Genomic DNA, 16,576 nt, shown 5'->3' on the forward strand with positions numbered 1-16,576 from the left:
AAAGACTTGCAGCACAACCAGTGTTGGCAATCTTTTGATTTTGAATATCATCTTAATTTGTCCTTTCAATAAAATATAATAATTACACAATAAATTAGAAAGTTTTAAAATGCCAGAGAAAAACTTATTTTTCTGAGAAACTTCTCAAAATAACGTGTGGAACCCTTCCTCCTCCAATCTGCAATCTCCAGTGTCTGGTGCCTTCTGGTTTAAACCAGCCAATCAGCAAGCAGGTCATTAGCATATTAATTTCCTGGCCAAGTGGGAGGGTTAAATTGCTCTTTTCAGAGCAAGGCTGATTTAGGGGGTTAGAATGGCCTGTATCAATTTCTGAATGGTGAAAACTCCAGAAAGTTACTTTAAGAGTTGTGCCTAATTTTAAATTTGCCTAATTTAAAATTTTTAAATATATTTGTGTGCCTGTTCTATTTTTTCCCCAGATGAAAAGTGCTACACAATGCTGGTTGTTCTCACACATCTTCTGCCACCATTGCCTGGGAGTCGATGCAGCATTAAGTCTGCAATATCGTTCCTGGTTGATTTTGTACCGGTATGTATTCAATTCAATTAAAGTTTGTTTATATAGCACCAAATTACGACAAGAGTCATCTCAAGACTCTTAACATGGTAAACATTCCAACACAGGTCAGTTCATTAAGTCGATCAGAAAAAAGTAACCTATATAAGGAACCCAGCCATGGGTTGCTGCCTGGTGGCTGCATTGCCCCTGAGTAGGTCTGGGTGGGTGCCTGGGGGCTCGGGGTGTGGGGGCGGCGGGTCCCTTGTGAGGATCTGGGCGGGACTTGGGGATGGGGTCCTGACTTGTAAGCTGCCGGGAAGAAGACAGGAACAAGTGGCGGTGCATGGCCTAGGCTCAAGGGCCTCAGGTGGACCTTGGCTCCTCTGGAACAGAGGCAGAGACACAGAGGACTGTGGGGGGAAGTGGGCTTGTGTGGTTGCATCAGCTGGCGTAGGCCAGACAATGCCTGCACTGCCTGTTCACCACAGCCATGGAATACACCTCATCAACACCCACTAACACTGTATTGGAGCAGGTGGAAGAAGACTAGGGGTCTTAACACACCTCCGACGTTTGGCTTGCCAGGGCTGGAGGCTATGAGGGGGAGCTGGTCATCATGTTGGGGTCTGGGGTGGTGGCATGCTTTGCTCGGCGTTGGGTCCCTGTGCTCTGGGACAGCTCCTGGATCTCTGGGACTTGGAGCTCCCTCCATCTCCACATCTTTGGGGGGCAGATCTGTGACCCCTCACACTCTCTATTGTATGCTCCTATAGAGAAATCTTACATTTACAAGCGTGTGTTCGCACACAGGTGCTCACATGGTGCTCTCATAAGTATGGACTTGGGTATTGTCAACACATGTCTTGAGGCTGTGGTTGGCACTAAATGCATTATGATTTATTATCGTGTGATTGTTCAGTAAAACAATGTTGATTTTATATTTCCTCATCAGGTTGACGCAGTGATAGCTTGCTCCTGTTGTACTGTTGTGTGTTTTTTTTCTCTTTCTGCAGGTTATTGATTGCTTATTCTTGTGGGACACCCCCCCCCCCCCCCCCCCCCTTGTTTCTTCCTTTCTTTCACCTCTGTCTCTGTGTCTGGTCAAAACTATAAAGCATTGAAAAAAACAATAACAATAAAGTTTTAAGTATCAGGCGTGACATTAAAGCAGAAGCTTTGATGCTCCACCTGAGAGTAAATCTGTAGGGCTTGTCACCAGCTTTAGACATTAATTCTGTTTGCTTCATAGCCAAACAGAACATGGGGGAAAGAATAAAGCTATTCCCTTTGATCTCACAAAATTCATATATTATTCTATCTTGCAGGCTGGGACCAGCATTGCGTCCCTCTGCAGCAACTCTGAGGTGGCACAAGGCACCCAACCACAGTTGATCTGCATCGGCAATTTGAAGAGTGCAACTCGCCAGTACATTATCGTTGCAAGCAATGACGGTGTGACCATTCCAGTAAATGATGGCCTGACATGTGCATTGGACAAGCTGTTCAAGCTCTACTGGGTTTGCAACTTGGCCTATCCACCCCAGCTCAGCTCTGTGTTCACTTTCTTCGAATACATCTACGAAGTTACCATCTCGACCAACCGGAAAGCCAAGGTACTGGAACTGATCTCCAAGCTTCAAGCTGCACAGTAAAGCACTATCATGTACACATGTCCAAAGTGTAAACAATTGATATCGACACAAGTTAAGACAGTAATTTGGCATCTGCGTGAAGTTCATGCCTTATCAGATGGACAGGGTTTCACTTTAATTTGCAGCCAAGAAGGCTGCCCTCGGACATATCAGAACTTCAATTCTTTTTCTAAACATCTTCATCGGGACCACCAACCCACAACATTAATGGACACTGTGCCATTTCAGGCTCATGACAGCAGATCATCTGCATCATCTGAAACTAACACTTATAATATTGAGGAAACATCAAACGTTTCAACTGTACCATTAACACCTACTCTTTCCAGTGATTGTGTTGCTTCTTTTGTAGCAAAAATGTATTCTTCTTCAAACACAACTTTGATGGATGTAGCAAGAAGCATTACTTGCACACAAGAAGTACTTGAAAGAACAATTGAAAGTCTACAACAATCGACAACTACATTGCTGAATAACTTCCAAGTACCACTTCATAGTGAGTCTGTCCAGTCATTAATGAGTGAATTTGAGAGTGCTAAACATATGTTTAAAGATGTTGACACACCTTTTAAAATAAATAAGTATTTCTCAGAAAATTTTGATCTTGTGAAGCCAAAAGAAATATTTCTTGGTCATAGGGCAGACACAGCAAGAAAACAGGGACAAATGAAACAAGTGTTGGCAGCTGACACATGTCAATACATTTCAGTAATTGATACTATTAAATTTTTATTCAGTAATGTCCAGATGCAGAAAGAATACTTGCAAAGTAACAAACAATTTGATGGTAAAATGCACAACTACTGTGATGGGTCACACTTTTCCTCTCACCCATTGTTTAGCAGATGTCCTCAAGCTCTTCAAATACAGTTGTATTTTGATGATTAAGAAACTGTAAACCCCTTGGGCTCCAAAACTAAAATTCATAAAATGGGTGCTGTTTATTTTGCCTTAAAGAATCTGCCACCAAAACATAATTCGTCCCTCTCACATATTCATTTATGTCTTCTTTTTAATTCTATGGACAGAGACAAATATGGGTTTGGTAAGATTTTGGAACCACTGCTTGATGACGTCAAACTTCTTGAAAGATCAGGTGTACAGGTAGAGATCCAAGGAGAAAGTTATCAGCTCTATGGAACTATCTGTGTTTTGACTGCAGACAATTTGGCCGTCCATTCCCTATGTGGGTATGTTGAGAGCTTTTCTGCAAACAAGTTCTGCCACTTCTGCCTTGTTGATAAAAATCTTGCGCAGACTGTTTTTGATGAGGATGAGCTTGAGAAACGCACTAGAGAGAATTATCAGCAGCATGTCTGGCATAATGATCCTAGCTCAACTGGAGTTAAAGAAGACTCCTGTTTGAATAAACTGCAGTATTTCCATGTGACAGAGAACACATGTGTCGACATTATGCACGATATTCTCGAAGGTGTAGCCCCTTTAGAGGTGAGATTAATGTTACACCACTTCATTTATGAAGAAAAGATATTTTCTCTTGAACTGGTTAATCATAGAATCACCAGTTTTGACTATGGATATGGAAATGAAAAAAATAAGCCAAGTGCTATTCTCAATCTGAGAACTTCTGACAATGCAATTAAACAAACAGCATCACAAATGTGGTGCCTTTTGCAGGTGTTGCCCTTTTTAATCGGCAATCTTGTTGACAGGAAAAGTCAACATTGGCATTTGTTTATCCTGCTGAGGGAAATATGTAGCATTGTCTTTGCACCAACTGTCACACTAGGGCTTGCTGTATTTCTGAAACAGCTCATTATAGAGCACCATGTATTATTTAAAAAAATCTATGACAGAAATTTGATTCCTAAACACCACTTTATGATTCACTATCCAAGGATGATTGTTATGTTTGGACCCATTTCTCAACTATGGTGTATGAGATTTGAGGCAAAACACAATCCATTAAAAAGACATGCCCACGTGGTTGGCAACTTTAAAAATATTTCTAAAACACTGAGCTATAAGCATCAGGTTCAGCAGATGTATAGTTTCAAGTTAAGTGACCCTTTTTCTCAGAAAATAGATGTCACTAACACATGTCTTGTTACGATCAGCTCTTTGGAGAAAGCAGAAGTAATACTGGACAATCTCAGAACAATACACCATGACTTGACTTTAAACAGCAGTGTTTATGTTACTCACACTGTTGGTGTGCTTGGGCAAACTTACAAAACAGGCACTGTACTGACACTTAAAGTAAACAATAAAGGAGACCCTTTGTTTGGCGAGATCATCTGTATCATGCCACAGACCGATACAGGATCAGTTATGATATTTGTGAAAATCATAACAGTAAAGTACTTTGATGAACATTTTTATGCGTATGCTGTAAAAGAAACAAACGACTATGAAATGATCAGCATGGCTGATTTGGCACATTATAAGCCTTTAGACATAATGTTAGCTTTTAAAACAGATGAAATGTATTTGAGCCCAAGATACAAAATGTTTTAATTTCTTAAAACAAGATGAACAGATATATTATTGAACATGTTTTAAAAAGACAATACATTCTTAAGACCCAACAAAATGTATAACAGAGAAATGATACTTCTGCAAATGAAACATTTAAATTTTCTGACACTTGAAACAAAAAGTTATGATTGGTGGGATTAAAAATGTCTATTGTTCTCAGCATGTAATAAACTTAGAAAAGGTATCATTACTGCAAAAAGTGTTTGTTGTTTGGTTAAAAAGTTTTATATTGTTTAGTAATCAGTTTATTGCTGGTATTGCATGGTTAAAGTTTAAAGCACTAAATGGTTTAAAAAAAGCACAAAGGTTTGTAATATGTTTTTACACTTCCAAAAGACTTATTCAACACAGTGGGAATGTGTTTATTTGCTATGGTTTTGTAGCAGTAATTTCTTATTTCATTGTGTTTCTATGCATATGCTAAGATAAGTACATTTCAAAAAGTATTTTCATCTTTCATGTTGTGTTTTTATGTGAAAATCAAAAATAAACTTTTTTTAAAGCAGTCCTAATTTTATTTTGTTTGACTAATTTACATTAAAAGCTACACTTGGCTTACACATTTAATGTGTAAAAACAACACATTTTAGCATTAAGCTAACTAACACAATTTGTGCGTTAAAATTGCTTACACATCTTTAACACATTTTAGCGTTGGGTTAGCTAACACAATTTGTGTGTTAAAATGGCTTACACATTTAATGTGTTGAAATTAACACATTTTAGCATTGGGTTAGCTAACACAATTTGTGTGTTAAAATGGCTTACACATTTAATGTGTTGAAATTAACACATTTTAGCGTTGGGTTAGCTAACACAATTTGTGTGTTAAAATGGCTTACACATTTAATGTGTTGAAATTAACTCAACATGTGTTGTCCCTGATCACACTCCGCACATGTGTTAAAAAATAACACAACATGTGTCATTTTTGACACATGTGTTTTTGCTGTGTACAGCTGATAACCTTTACTTATTATTACAGTCAGGTCTCCATATACAATATATGATATCGACAAGCACGTGAGGATGTGTTACGGTTGCTAACAGGCACCAGAATTAAAATAAATAATTAAACAAGTATGAACTCTAACGCGATATCTTCATCCATCGTCACCCGCGATCTACACATGCAGGGAAATCTGTCCGACTTATATGCCGGCGCGTGTAGACGCAGCGACCTCACGCTCTCCTGAAAATGCGGAGTTTTGTTTGTCAAGTAAGGGTCTTTCTGCAAGTATTTCTTGCCAGTCCACGTTGGAATATGTGTACAGTCGTCAGGCTCTCTTACACATTCGGAGAAGCAAGATCTGCCAAGTTTTGAACACTAACGTTGAGGTGTTAAGGGAAATAGGACTTCTGCAACAGCCTGCTAGCTGGCCTAGCAACCCACAGGACTCGCCTGCTACCCCTCGCTGGGCAAGGAGACATCGAAAGCGGTGCGCTAGGACAAGGAAGCGGGGCAAGCGCGGAGGTGTCCGAGCCAGGCTTGATGCCAAGCCAACTCGCCCAGCCATACCGTCGCTCCTCTTGGCCAACGTACGATCTCTGGACAATAAAATGGACAGCATACGACTTCTGAGATCAGCGAATCGCAGAGTAAATGACTGTTGTGTGCTTGTTTTCATTGAGACATGGCTTAATGACAACATTCCGGACTCGGCCATACAGCTGGAGCAGCTAGCATGCTACAGAGCCGACAGGGCTCTCGTAGACGGAGGCAAGACCCGAGGTGGGGGGGTCTGTGTTTACATCCGTGACGAGTGGTGTCGTGATGCCACTGTAGTACGCAAACACTGCTCATCACTGGCGGAGTTCATGATCGTGAAGTGTCGCCCCTTCTACTTGCCCAGGGAGGTAAGTTCGATCTTGTTGGTCGCTACTTATATACCTCCATCTAGCAACAACAGCGATAGAAATGCGGCGCTGAACGAATTGTATCAGGCCATCAGTGAGCAACAAACAGCACACCCAGATGGTTTCATCATCCTCGCAGGAGACTTTAATCACGCTGATCTTAAAACTGTTCTCCCAAAGTTTCATCAGCATGTACATTTTCCAACAAGGGGAGAAAACATACTGGACCTGGTCTACACACAGGAAAAAGGAGCATACAAAGCCATTCCCCTCCCCCATATCGGCACCTCTGATCACCTCACTGTGATGCTAATGCCAGCATACAGACAGAGAGTGAAGGTTGTCAAACCGGTTATGAAAAAGGTAAGAGTGTGGCCACAGGGGGCCACCTCTGCTCTTCAAGACTGCTTTGGGTCAACTGATTGGGACATATTCAGGGAAGCAGCCACCTACAACAACGTCATAGACATCGAGGAGTACACAGATACGGTGAGCTCATACATCACCAAATGCATTGATGACGTAACACAAGTGAAAAGCATCACAACTCGAGCAAACCGGAAGCCATGGCTCACAGGAGATGTCCTCAGGCTGCTAAAGGCCAGAGACAAGGCCTTCAGAGCTGGGGATGAAATAGGCCTGAGAACAGCGAGAGCAAACCTGTCCCGCGGCATCAGGAAAGCGAAACAGGACTACACACACAAGATAACCTCCCACTTCAATGACAGCAAGGACACACGGAGCCTATGGCAAGGCATCCAGGCTATTACAGACTACAAGCCTGCAGCGCGTAGCTGTGAGAACGACACCACTCTGCTTAACAACCTGAACAGCTTATTTGCACGATTTGAGAAACAGAACAACACACGCCCACAGAAAACACCACCACCTCCACACGACCAGCCTCTGTGCCTGTCTGTTCCCAGCGTGAAGAGGACACTCATCACCATCAATGCCCGGAAAGCAGCAGGTCCGGACAACATCCCTGGTAGTGTGCTGAAAGACTGCGCAGAAGAGCTGAAGAATGTCTTCACAGACATCTTTAACACCTCGCTGAGGCAAGCCACTGTCCCATCATGTTTCAAGACGGCCACCATCATACCTGTACCAAAGAAACCATCCCCAGCTTGTTTCAATGACTACCGCCCCGTGGCACTGACACCCATTATTATGAAGTGCTTTGAACGACTAGTCATGTCACACATCAAATCCACCCTACCCCCCACTCTGGACCCATACCAGTTCGCATACAGAGCAAAACGATCCACAGAGGATGCAATCTGCTCTGCCCTCCACCCAGCCCTAACTCATCTGGACAAGAAAGACTCATATGTGAGAATGCTGTTCATAGACTTTAGCTCAGCATTCAACACCATAATACCACAACAACTCATCTGTAAACTGGACAGACTGGGCCTCAGCACCTCCCTTTGCAACTGGCTGCTGGATTTCCTCAGCCAGAGGCTGCAAGTGGTGCGTGTGGGCAACAAGGTCTCAAACAGCATCACCCTGAGCACGGGGGCTCCACAAGGCTGTGTGCTCAGTCCTCTGCTCTTTACCCTGCTGACACATGACTGCGCACCAACCTACAGCTCCAACCACCTTGTGAAGTTTGCGGACGACACAACGCTGGTAGGACTCATCACCAAGGACGATGAGACCCACTACAGGAAAGAGGTTGAGCTCCTGACCACTTGGTGCAGAGACAACAACCTCCAGCTAAATGTTAGTAAGACCAAGGAGATCATTGTCAACTTCCAGAGAGGCCACAACAACTACCCCCCATTGGCCATCGACGGTGCTGCGGTGGAGAGAGTGAGCAGCACGAAGTTCCTGGGGGTGCACATCAGGGAGGACCTCTCCTGGACCACCAACACAGCTTCACTGGCCAAGAAAGCACAACAGCGCCTCTACTTCCTGCGCAAACTCAAGCGGGCAAGTGCTCCACCACCCATCCTGATCACATTCTACAGAGGAACTATTGAAAGCATCCTCTCCAGCTGTATCACTGTGTGGGGCGGTAGCTGCACTGACTATAGCAGGAAAGCTCTACAGCGCATTGTGAGAACAGCTGAGAGGATAGTTGGTGCACCACTCCCCTCCCTGTAAGACATTTACACCACTCGCCTCACCCGCAAAGCCATCACAATTGTCAACGATGCCACCCACCCTGCGCACTGTCTGTTCAGCCTCCTGCCCTCTGGAAAGAGATACAGAAGTCTCCGCTCCCGCACTACCAGGCTCACCAACAGTTTTGTCCACCAGGCTGTGAGACTGCTGAACTCTCTTCCCTCACAGATCCCAGCCAGCATAATCACTAGGGTGACAGGGGTATAGGGTGACAGACTGGACCCTACACCCCACCCCACACACACTCACACACACACACACACACCACACCCCACACCCCACACACGCACACACACACACACACACACACACACACACACACACACACACACACACACTATACAAAAAGGAAATAGTGGTTGAACCAATAATAGGGTAAACATTTCTGATTGTAAACAACTACCTCTGCATAGAAATTGCACACACCTTCTGCTATATGTTTTGTACATTATTAGCGATATTTACCTGTTTAATATTATCTTATTGTTAGGGATGTTTTTTGTTTTGTTATTGTTGTGCATCTGCACTTTATGTAAATGTCTACGCATGGGACAGTGTGAAACGTAATTTCAATTCCTCGTATGGCAAGCACATTCGAAGAATTGACAAATAAAGTATTCTATTCTATTCTATTCAGCCACTCCCCCTGCTGCGTTCGTCTGCTCTTGTCTGCTTTCCAGGCGAGGCGCTGCTCAACTCGAACAAGGCCATTGATTGCTCTGGTTTGAATATGGAAAGATTTTTCCCAGCATGCACTGCTTCAGCTCTGACCAGAAGCCTCGAGGTTCTGATGGATGGAGAATCAACCTAAGAGACGTAGTCACCTGTCACATTCAAGGGGAGGGGCATCACTCACTCTGTCCCTTCCTTTAAGCCGGGCGTACACTGTGCGACTTTTTCACTTTTTTGAGCCGATTTTCCAGTCGTGCGAGAAGCCACGAGATCGGGGCGAGTTTTGCGCCGAGCGGTCGTGTAGTGTACAGGGGGTTACGAGAGGCGATTAACACCACGTGACCAGCCGCTGATCAGCAGTCGTGAGGTCGCAGGGACTTCTGGTGTGTATATTTCACTCGTCCCTCGTGAGGGTATCGCACCGTTGAAGCGGCGCTGCGAGCAGCTGTGAGCAGCTGCGAGCAGCTACGATCCAAAAAGTATCAGAACCGCTCACGGCGCATGCGCGCGCAATCCTGCATCAACGCCGGCCGGTCGCTCGCTATTTCCCTAATAACACACGCTGTTCGTTTTTGTTTCTACACGTTTTTTTACTCACAAAGATTGTCAAGAAAGCGTGTTTGTCGTGTTCATGTCAAATTAAACTGATCACAAAACACAGATTCACTTTCTTTATTTCATTTTCCTCATCCAACCCCCATAAATCCCTGTGTGTCCTCCTGCAGCACTCCCGAAGGACAACAGGCAAGACAAAAAAGTCTGACGTGTTGAGTAAAAACTGCTATTTTTAGCACAGTTTTAGGGCCGACGTGTTGCTACCAGACGTACAGTGTGAGCAGTCAGGTCGCATGCGAGAACTGGGTCGTGCAGTGTGAGCACATGACTCGTGAGATCTGCTCTGCGAGGAAGTTGTACAGTTTGAGCTGAAGCTGAACGCTGCGAGTGAAAAAGTCGCACAGTGTACGCCCGGCTTTAGGCACTGCACCTGTGTTGGTGGCCATTGCAACCACAGCCTGTTGGCCTGAAGGGTTGTGGTGTCAGGTCAAGGGATAAAGAGCTGCTTATCATGTTCTGAACTTACCGTAGATATTTATGAAATACAAAGATTAATTCTTTCCAAAGTGCTTTTATTTTATTTGCCTGCTTTCTTCCACTTTTCCTCCTAATTCTGCATTCCTTTTGTAATCTCATCCTGAATCCTCACCCTTTTCCTGTTTCACACTAGCCTGCTTTCTCTGTGTTTGTCTGACCTGTTCCAGGGCTGATCTGGTTGTCATAAAGGTGGATGTCATCTCCGTAGGCAATCGGTAAGTCCTGTCCCTCCTCTCGACCCTCGCTGCCCTCCTCTTGCTCTGCCTCCTGCTGCTCTGGGAGGCAAAATGGCACAGAGTCACACTACCAACAAAGCACAATTTAAATGAAAGTCTTTTGCAAACAAAAACAAAAAATATAAAAAATAAAAAAGAACGACAACATGGAATTAGAAATAACGCACAGCAAGAACACACCTAAGATGTTCAAAAAATATACGTTACAACACATGGGTTACCTATGGGTTACAATACCTAGTGAGCATAATAATTTATAGTTGATGCTGCAATGTGCAGAATGTTGTATTAATAGAGTTGTGATGTCATAAGGTTGGGATTAGATCATTTCAGATGTCCGCCCTCAGCTCCAAACTCAGAGATGTGCAGCTAAAATTTTCCTGACAGGTTTTGTAAGGTTGACTTTGAGAGCTTTTGTTTTTAGAGTTGTAAATCTATTTTCAGAGATTAAATAAAACTAGGCCACGACTATTCAGGTGGGACTATTTTTAGCTTTTCCACTGAAACTTAAAGACAGTTTTTCAGCACGTTCCTGTGATGAAACTTGACAAGTGAAGCTTAGAACACAAACGTCTTCCACTGTGAAAATAATCCAGGTGAGCTCTAAAAGTCAAACATTTTGCAGCATCACACTTATGTCATGCTGCAAAAGTAATAAAGGGTGGGGGACATTGAGTCTGAATGGGCCTTGTTCTGTTCTGAGGCGGCTGTCCTTCCCTTCTTCTTCCGGCACTCACAGGGAACAGTCGCTTCTGCCTTGCTCCCTTATCTGTATTTTCCCAAGGCTCTTTTTGTCCTGTCTGCCTACAGAGCGCTTCTCTGCATTTCCTCTGCAATCACTATTTTTCAGCATGGATTTAATTAATTGGTCATTCAATGCGATTGATAAGATTTTTTCTACAATGCGGACGGAGTAGGGGGCTCGCGCTTGCCCTCAAGGGACACACACAGCGGGATATATGTTCGATTCCTGGAAGAAGTGGAATGTCATCTGTCTCTCTCAGCTGTCCATTGAGGACGTCGAAGCTATGTGGATATTTGGCCTGATGATCGCTGGATTTCTTCTGATTGGAGTGGGAGGATATCTGGCTTTCCGTAAAATTGGGATGACGGGAGCGATTGGAAGGCGACCCGCAACCATGGACGGCACCGTCCGTGTGGATACCTCACAGACTGGGACGTTGCTCGAGGTGAATCGCAAGCTGGACAATGTCTTAGCTGCGTTACCGGTGTTAGCACGCAGGATTGATAACATCTCGGAAAGGGTCACCGGACGGTGTGGAGATGTTTAATCACTGAATTGGCTTCACTGGAGGACTTGAATGATCAATACAGATGTTGAGGGTCTGACCTCATGAGGAAATTACTATGCAGTGATTTTCTCCAAAATGACTGTGCTTAAATTGCTCTGAAAAGCAAATAATCACATCAGCGCCAAGAAACTTCATTTCCCATGATGCTTTGCACACGGAAGCATTGTGATGACGTCACCGCCTAATACCAGAAACACGTTCTGCGCATGTGCGGGAGGCCGTGGAGCTTTTCCCGCGAACTAAGACCATAAATCTTCAGCAGAGACAAAGAAACCTCGTTCTTTTGCCCAGGATACCTGGCGGTAAGGACACGCTTGTCGAACGCTCCGACAACTTGAGCACGCGGAAGCTCTAAGTGCCCAAGTTGAGCCACGCAACCGCTGGAAACCACTCCAACTCCCATCGGGACCTGACTGGGAACGAGCGGAGCTCCATCCAGCTCTCAGAGACGCTGTAAGTTGTCAAACTCAGCCCAAAAGAAACTTCGTTCTCTTTGTGTCCAGCCCGTGGAGAAACACTCGTGGAGCCAAACAACGGAGAAAGCATCAAACCGACGGATGACGCTGAAAACTGCGGAGAAACACGGAGAACCGTCAAATCAAAACAGTGAGGGACGCCTCGCTCTTCTGGTGATCAGAAAACTCATTTCTCTCTCTCCTTTTCTCCTCCCGTTTCCTCTATAGTCCAGAATAAGCAATAAAACCGCGCTATTGCTTAAAAAGTAGCTTCGTGTTTTCCTCTTTCGCTCTCAAAACACGTCCGCCGGGTCATTTTGAAAGAATAAACTGCTTATTGATCATCGTTAATATCTTTAGTCGTCAGCTCTGGCCAGGCTGCCGACTCCTTTTAGATTAAATAATTTACAAGTGACCTTTTGTTGTTTGTTAACTTTTGAAGTGTTTGAGTTAAGTTTTACTGTGATTCTAAGCCACTAAGTGTTCGGGAAAGTAGAAAACTTTACACATCCAGGTCTCCTGTTGAATGCGAGGGGAGGGGAAGAGCCCCACACACACTCACAGCTCACTCCCCCCACCTACTCTGGGGAAACAAAGACCCATTCATCTCTCACACACACACTCACTCACACACACCACACAAACACCTTGAACATTATTTTGAATATACATCCTTTTATTATATCACATGGTTATTATTCATTTATGCCACTGTTTATTCATTTGACAAATTGTTAATTAAACGTTATAAAATTCAGATTTTCGTCTCCAGTAGCTTTGTTGTGTCGAAGAGAAGTCTCTGCTCCAAGGATTCTACGAACTTCAAGAAAGACTGATAAGAGTTTTGGATTCAATTTTCCCCGGTTAAAGGGGAATGGTGCCCCGTATATCTAAGAATATCTTAATTAATTAATAAATCAGTAATTATTCCCATATTTACAGAATTTATTGAAGAATCCAAAAGTAAGTTAAAGCTTACGAATTGTTCGCTCCTAATAACCCCAACACAGACTTAAGGCAGAGAGGAAAAATTATCTCTGCCTGACCCAAACAAAGTTCTGTTATCGAATCTGACGCCATAAGCAGCCTTGGAGTTGCATGCAAAAAACCCCACGATGGAAGGAATGCAGACAAATGCTGTGACACTCTATCCCCCCCCCCCCCCCCCCCCGCCTTCAGATTGTGGTCTCTAGAGAGTTCATTACGTTGAAGGAACTCTCTGCTCTCTGTGCTTCCTCATGACCTCCCTCCCGCCTGCGGATTCAGCTGGTTGAGCACCACACAGGCAGCCCCCTCTGAGGAAACCAGGATCCCAGCCCCTCCTTCCTACCTACTGGGTCTCATGTTGTGAACTGACGTTCGTGCTTACATGTCGGGCGTTTTTTTGCATTAGAGTGCTACACCCTGCTGGTGTAACCCTGTTAATGCCTTTTTTTCTCCCTCCCCTGAGCTTTCATCATGTATTCCCTCATTCATCTACAAAAGGAGCGCCGTCATGGCTGCTCCCATGGTCTGCCTGTATCTGTCCTGTCTATATGTGTGTGTGTAACCTTGGTCAGGTTGTACTATGGAGTCAAGTTCCTATGCTCTGATCTGGAGCGCTGGCAATAAAATTCATTCAGATTCTGATTCTTCTGTTGCTAGTCGTGGTCACAAGGCGGCCGTCCCCAAGTTTTCATTTTTGGGTGGGCCACGGTAATTTTGGAGGGACCTTAATAAGCAGTGACTTAAGTGAAGCAGGCAGGTCGCGCTAGAAAATTTCGTTTAAAAAGACGTCACAAATTTTTCCCCCGTCATTTTTATTTCTAAAATATGAAGTAAAAACTCCCAATTTAATTTTCAGTCATTTGTCATTTATAGGCACCAAAATGCATTACCTGCACTTCTAATATTTACCTCTCAACGTAGGACTCTTTCATAAGGGTACATGCACACCAGTAGTTTTTACGGTTATTCATGGGGCAAAATCTCCAGCATTTAAAAAAATAAAAAATAAAATCCATCTTCCAGTAAAAGCAAAGCATCCAGCCCACCTCTCCAAATGCGTAAAATGAGCATCGCAGCCGCTAGGCGCGCACCATCAGCTACGTCAGCCCAGACAAGGGCAGAGCAAATAGAGAAAGAATAGAGGATAATTCTGTCTGGATGTGGATGGAGATTACATTTTACATCAGCCTGATCATCATTTAAATACGTAAACCATCACCTGGCTTCTAGTCCACGCTATCAGCATTATTTTAATTGGTGTGTGAGCATTTGTGTTAGTGTTTTCCACATCAAACACTGGTCTAACCAACCAGACCAGCGTACCCAGTAACATATTAATGTTACAATTAAACAGGTACACTTCATGTGGGCTAGGAACATTTCACCTGCCGTGGCCCGACCGCTTCTGCTCCACATAAACTTTCTGCATGATCAAATGTCTCTACAGGAGCTTTCTGAGCTGAAGAGCTATTCTGCCTCAGACTGGATGCGTCATGCGTCTCCATATTAGAGACGGGAACAAGCGCTATTCAGCCAAAGTTTCATAATCAGCGAACATTTTTCCAAGTGACACATCCCTCAGAGAGACCGGGTTTCCAGAACGTTTCAGTGGGAGGAAATCATACCGCATGTGTCGTGGTTCTGCGCTGCGAACCCCTCTACAGATCTTTAGCACACTGTCCACCGTGTGCGCTCCGATCCGCGCAGAGCACAGTAACCAGTATAAAGCTCTGATGTTCTGATGGGAATCATTTATTGATTGTTTTAGGCCTAGTCCACACGTAGCCGGGTTTTTAAAAAAACGAATATCCGCCCCTCCAAAAACTTGCATCCACATCACCTCGTTTAAAAAAAATCTCTGTCCACACGTACCCGGATAAATATGTTGACATGCCAGACCTGTAGGCGGCAGTACTTCCCCCGTTCTTAACCTCGTCCTTCGTCTGTGGTCTTCCGTAAGGAGAAGTAATTCCGCTTGCAAAAACAAACAAGCAAAAAGCGCTTGGACAAATGATAAAGCGAGCGCAGCTCTGAGGGCATCCATGCTGTCGGCTAGTGTAAACACAGGTCGCACACGTGATGTCAGCATTTTTTTGTCGCGGAAAGTGACGCTGCGGACCTTAAAACTCCGGTTTTGTCTGGTCCACACGCAGACACCCAAAACGGAGAAAACGCGGATCTTCACTTTGGCCGGAGTTTTTAAAAAGATCCGTTTTCGTGTGAAAAAACTCAGTTTTCATGTGGATGACAGGCCAAAACGTAGAAAAATATCTACGTTTTGGCAGATCCCCGGCTATGTGTGGACAGGGCCTTAGTTACCTCTGCGATGTGCGTAACAATTAAAATGTCAGCTCATCTGTGTGTGCATCAGTGTGCGTTGGGGTAATTCTTTCAAAACAACCAACATCCTTGAGTTTATCCGTCAAAATAAACAGTCAAATGGAAATATCTGTAACGTGCCATTTAACTGTTTTGCCTTATTGTGAAGATTGTTGCAAAGAGAAACAATTAAACTTGATTAACCCCAGAGCCATGCGCACTTCGTGACTGTAAATGAGGGGGAAACGATTTAATCGGACCCTTTTCTTTTCAACATGGTTTAATGTAAAGTTTCATTCAGTACAGACTTAAGTTACACCAATCTAACGAGACAGAGCCTGGATTTGTATTCTGAACAGTTTAAACATGTTTAAAACGGAGACATGCGTGACGCGTCTAAAATTCACACCTTCTCCACTATTATGGAAATTAAACTAACAAGATGAATAACATGAAATTATTATAGGCACAGACAACATCCCCCACACTTTTGAAAATCTTGCAATGCGCCTGACACCAGAGGTTAGAGGAGCTGTCAAGCTGAAGAAGTAGGCCTACAGGGCATGGCTGGTCTGTGGGTCTCCAGAGGCAGCAGAAAGGTACCGGAGGGCCAAGCGGGGTGCAGCAGTGGCAGTTGCCAAGGCAAAATCTCGAGCATGGGAGGAGTTTGGCAAGACCATGGAGAAAGATTATCAATTGGCTCCAAAAAGGTGCTCGCAAACTATCCAGCGCCTCGGGGAGGAAGGCAGCAACTTGGTCACACTGTTTACAGAGGGGATGGAGAGCTGTTGACGTCAACTGGGGTTATAGTCAGGCAGACCGGGGTGGTGGACCCAATTTTTAA

At 44.2% G+C, this 16,576-nt stretch overlaps 1 protein-coding gene across 7 annotated transcripts in view; it reads right to left on the reverse strand.

Annotated features, from left to right (window-relative positions):
- The window catches only part of slc4a11 (solute carrier family 4 member 11), a 337,506-nt gene that overhangs the window by 205,407 nt on the left and 115,523 nt on the right, over positions 1-16,576 (reverse strand). For 3 of the 7 annotated variants that reach the window (XM_054741995.2, XM_054741996.2, XM_054741994.2), the window contains one exon: positions 10,581-10,697. The exons of 2 other annotated variants lie outside the window; for them this stretch is intronic. In XM_054741995.2, coding sequence (XP_054597970.2) covers positions 10,581-10,697 — 117 coding nt within the window. The remainder of the gene's footprint in view (positions 1-10,580; positions 10,698-16,576) is intronic. 2 more of the 7 variants (XM_054741999.2, XM_054741998.2) reach the window with 1 other exon arrangement.

This window comes from Nothobranchius furzeri, chromosome 18 (assembly GCF_043380555.1).
Source record: "Nothobranchius furzeri strain GRZ-AD chromosome 18, NfurGRZ-RIMD1, whole genome shotgun sequence".
In the NCBI taxonomy this organism is placed as follows: Eukaryota; Metazoa; Chordata; class Actinopteri; order Cyprinodontiformes; family Nothobranchiidae; genus Nothobranchius; species Nothobranchius furzeri.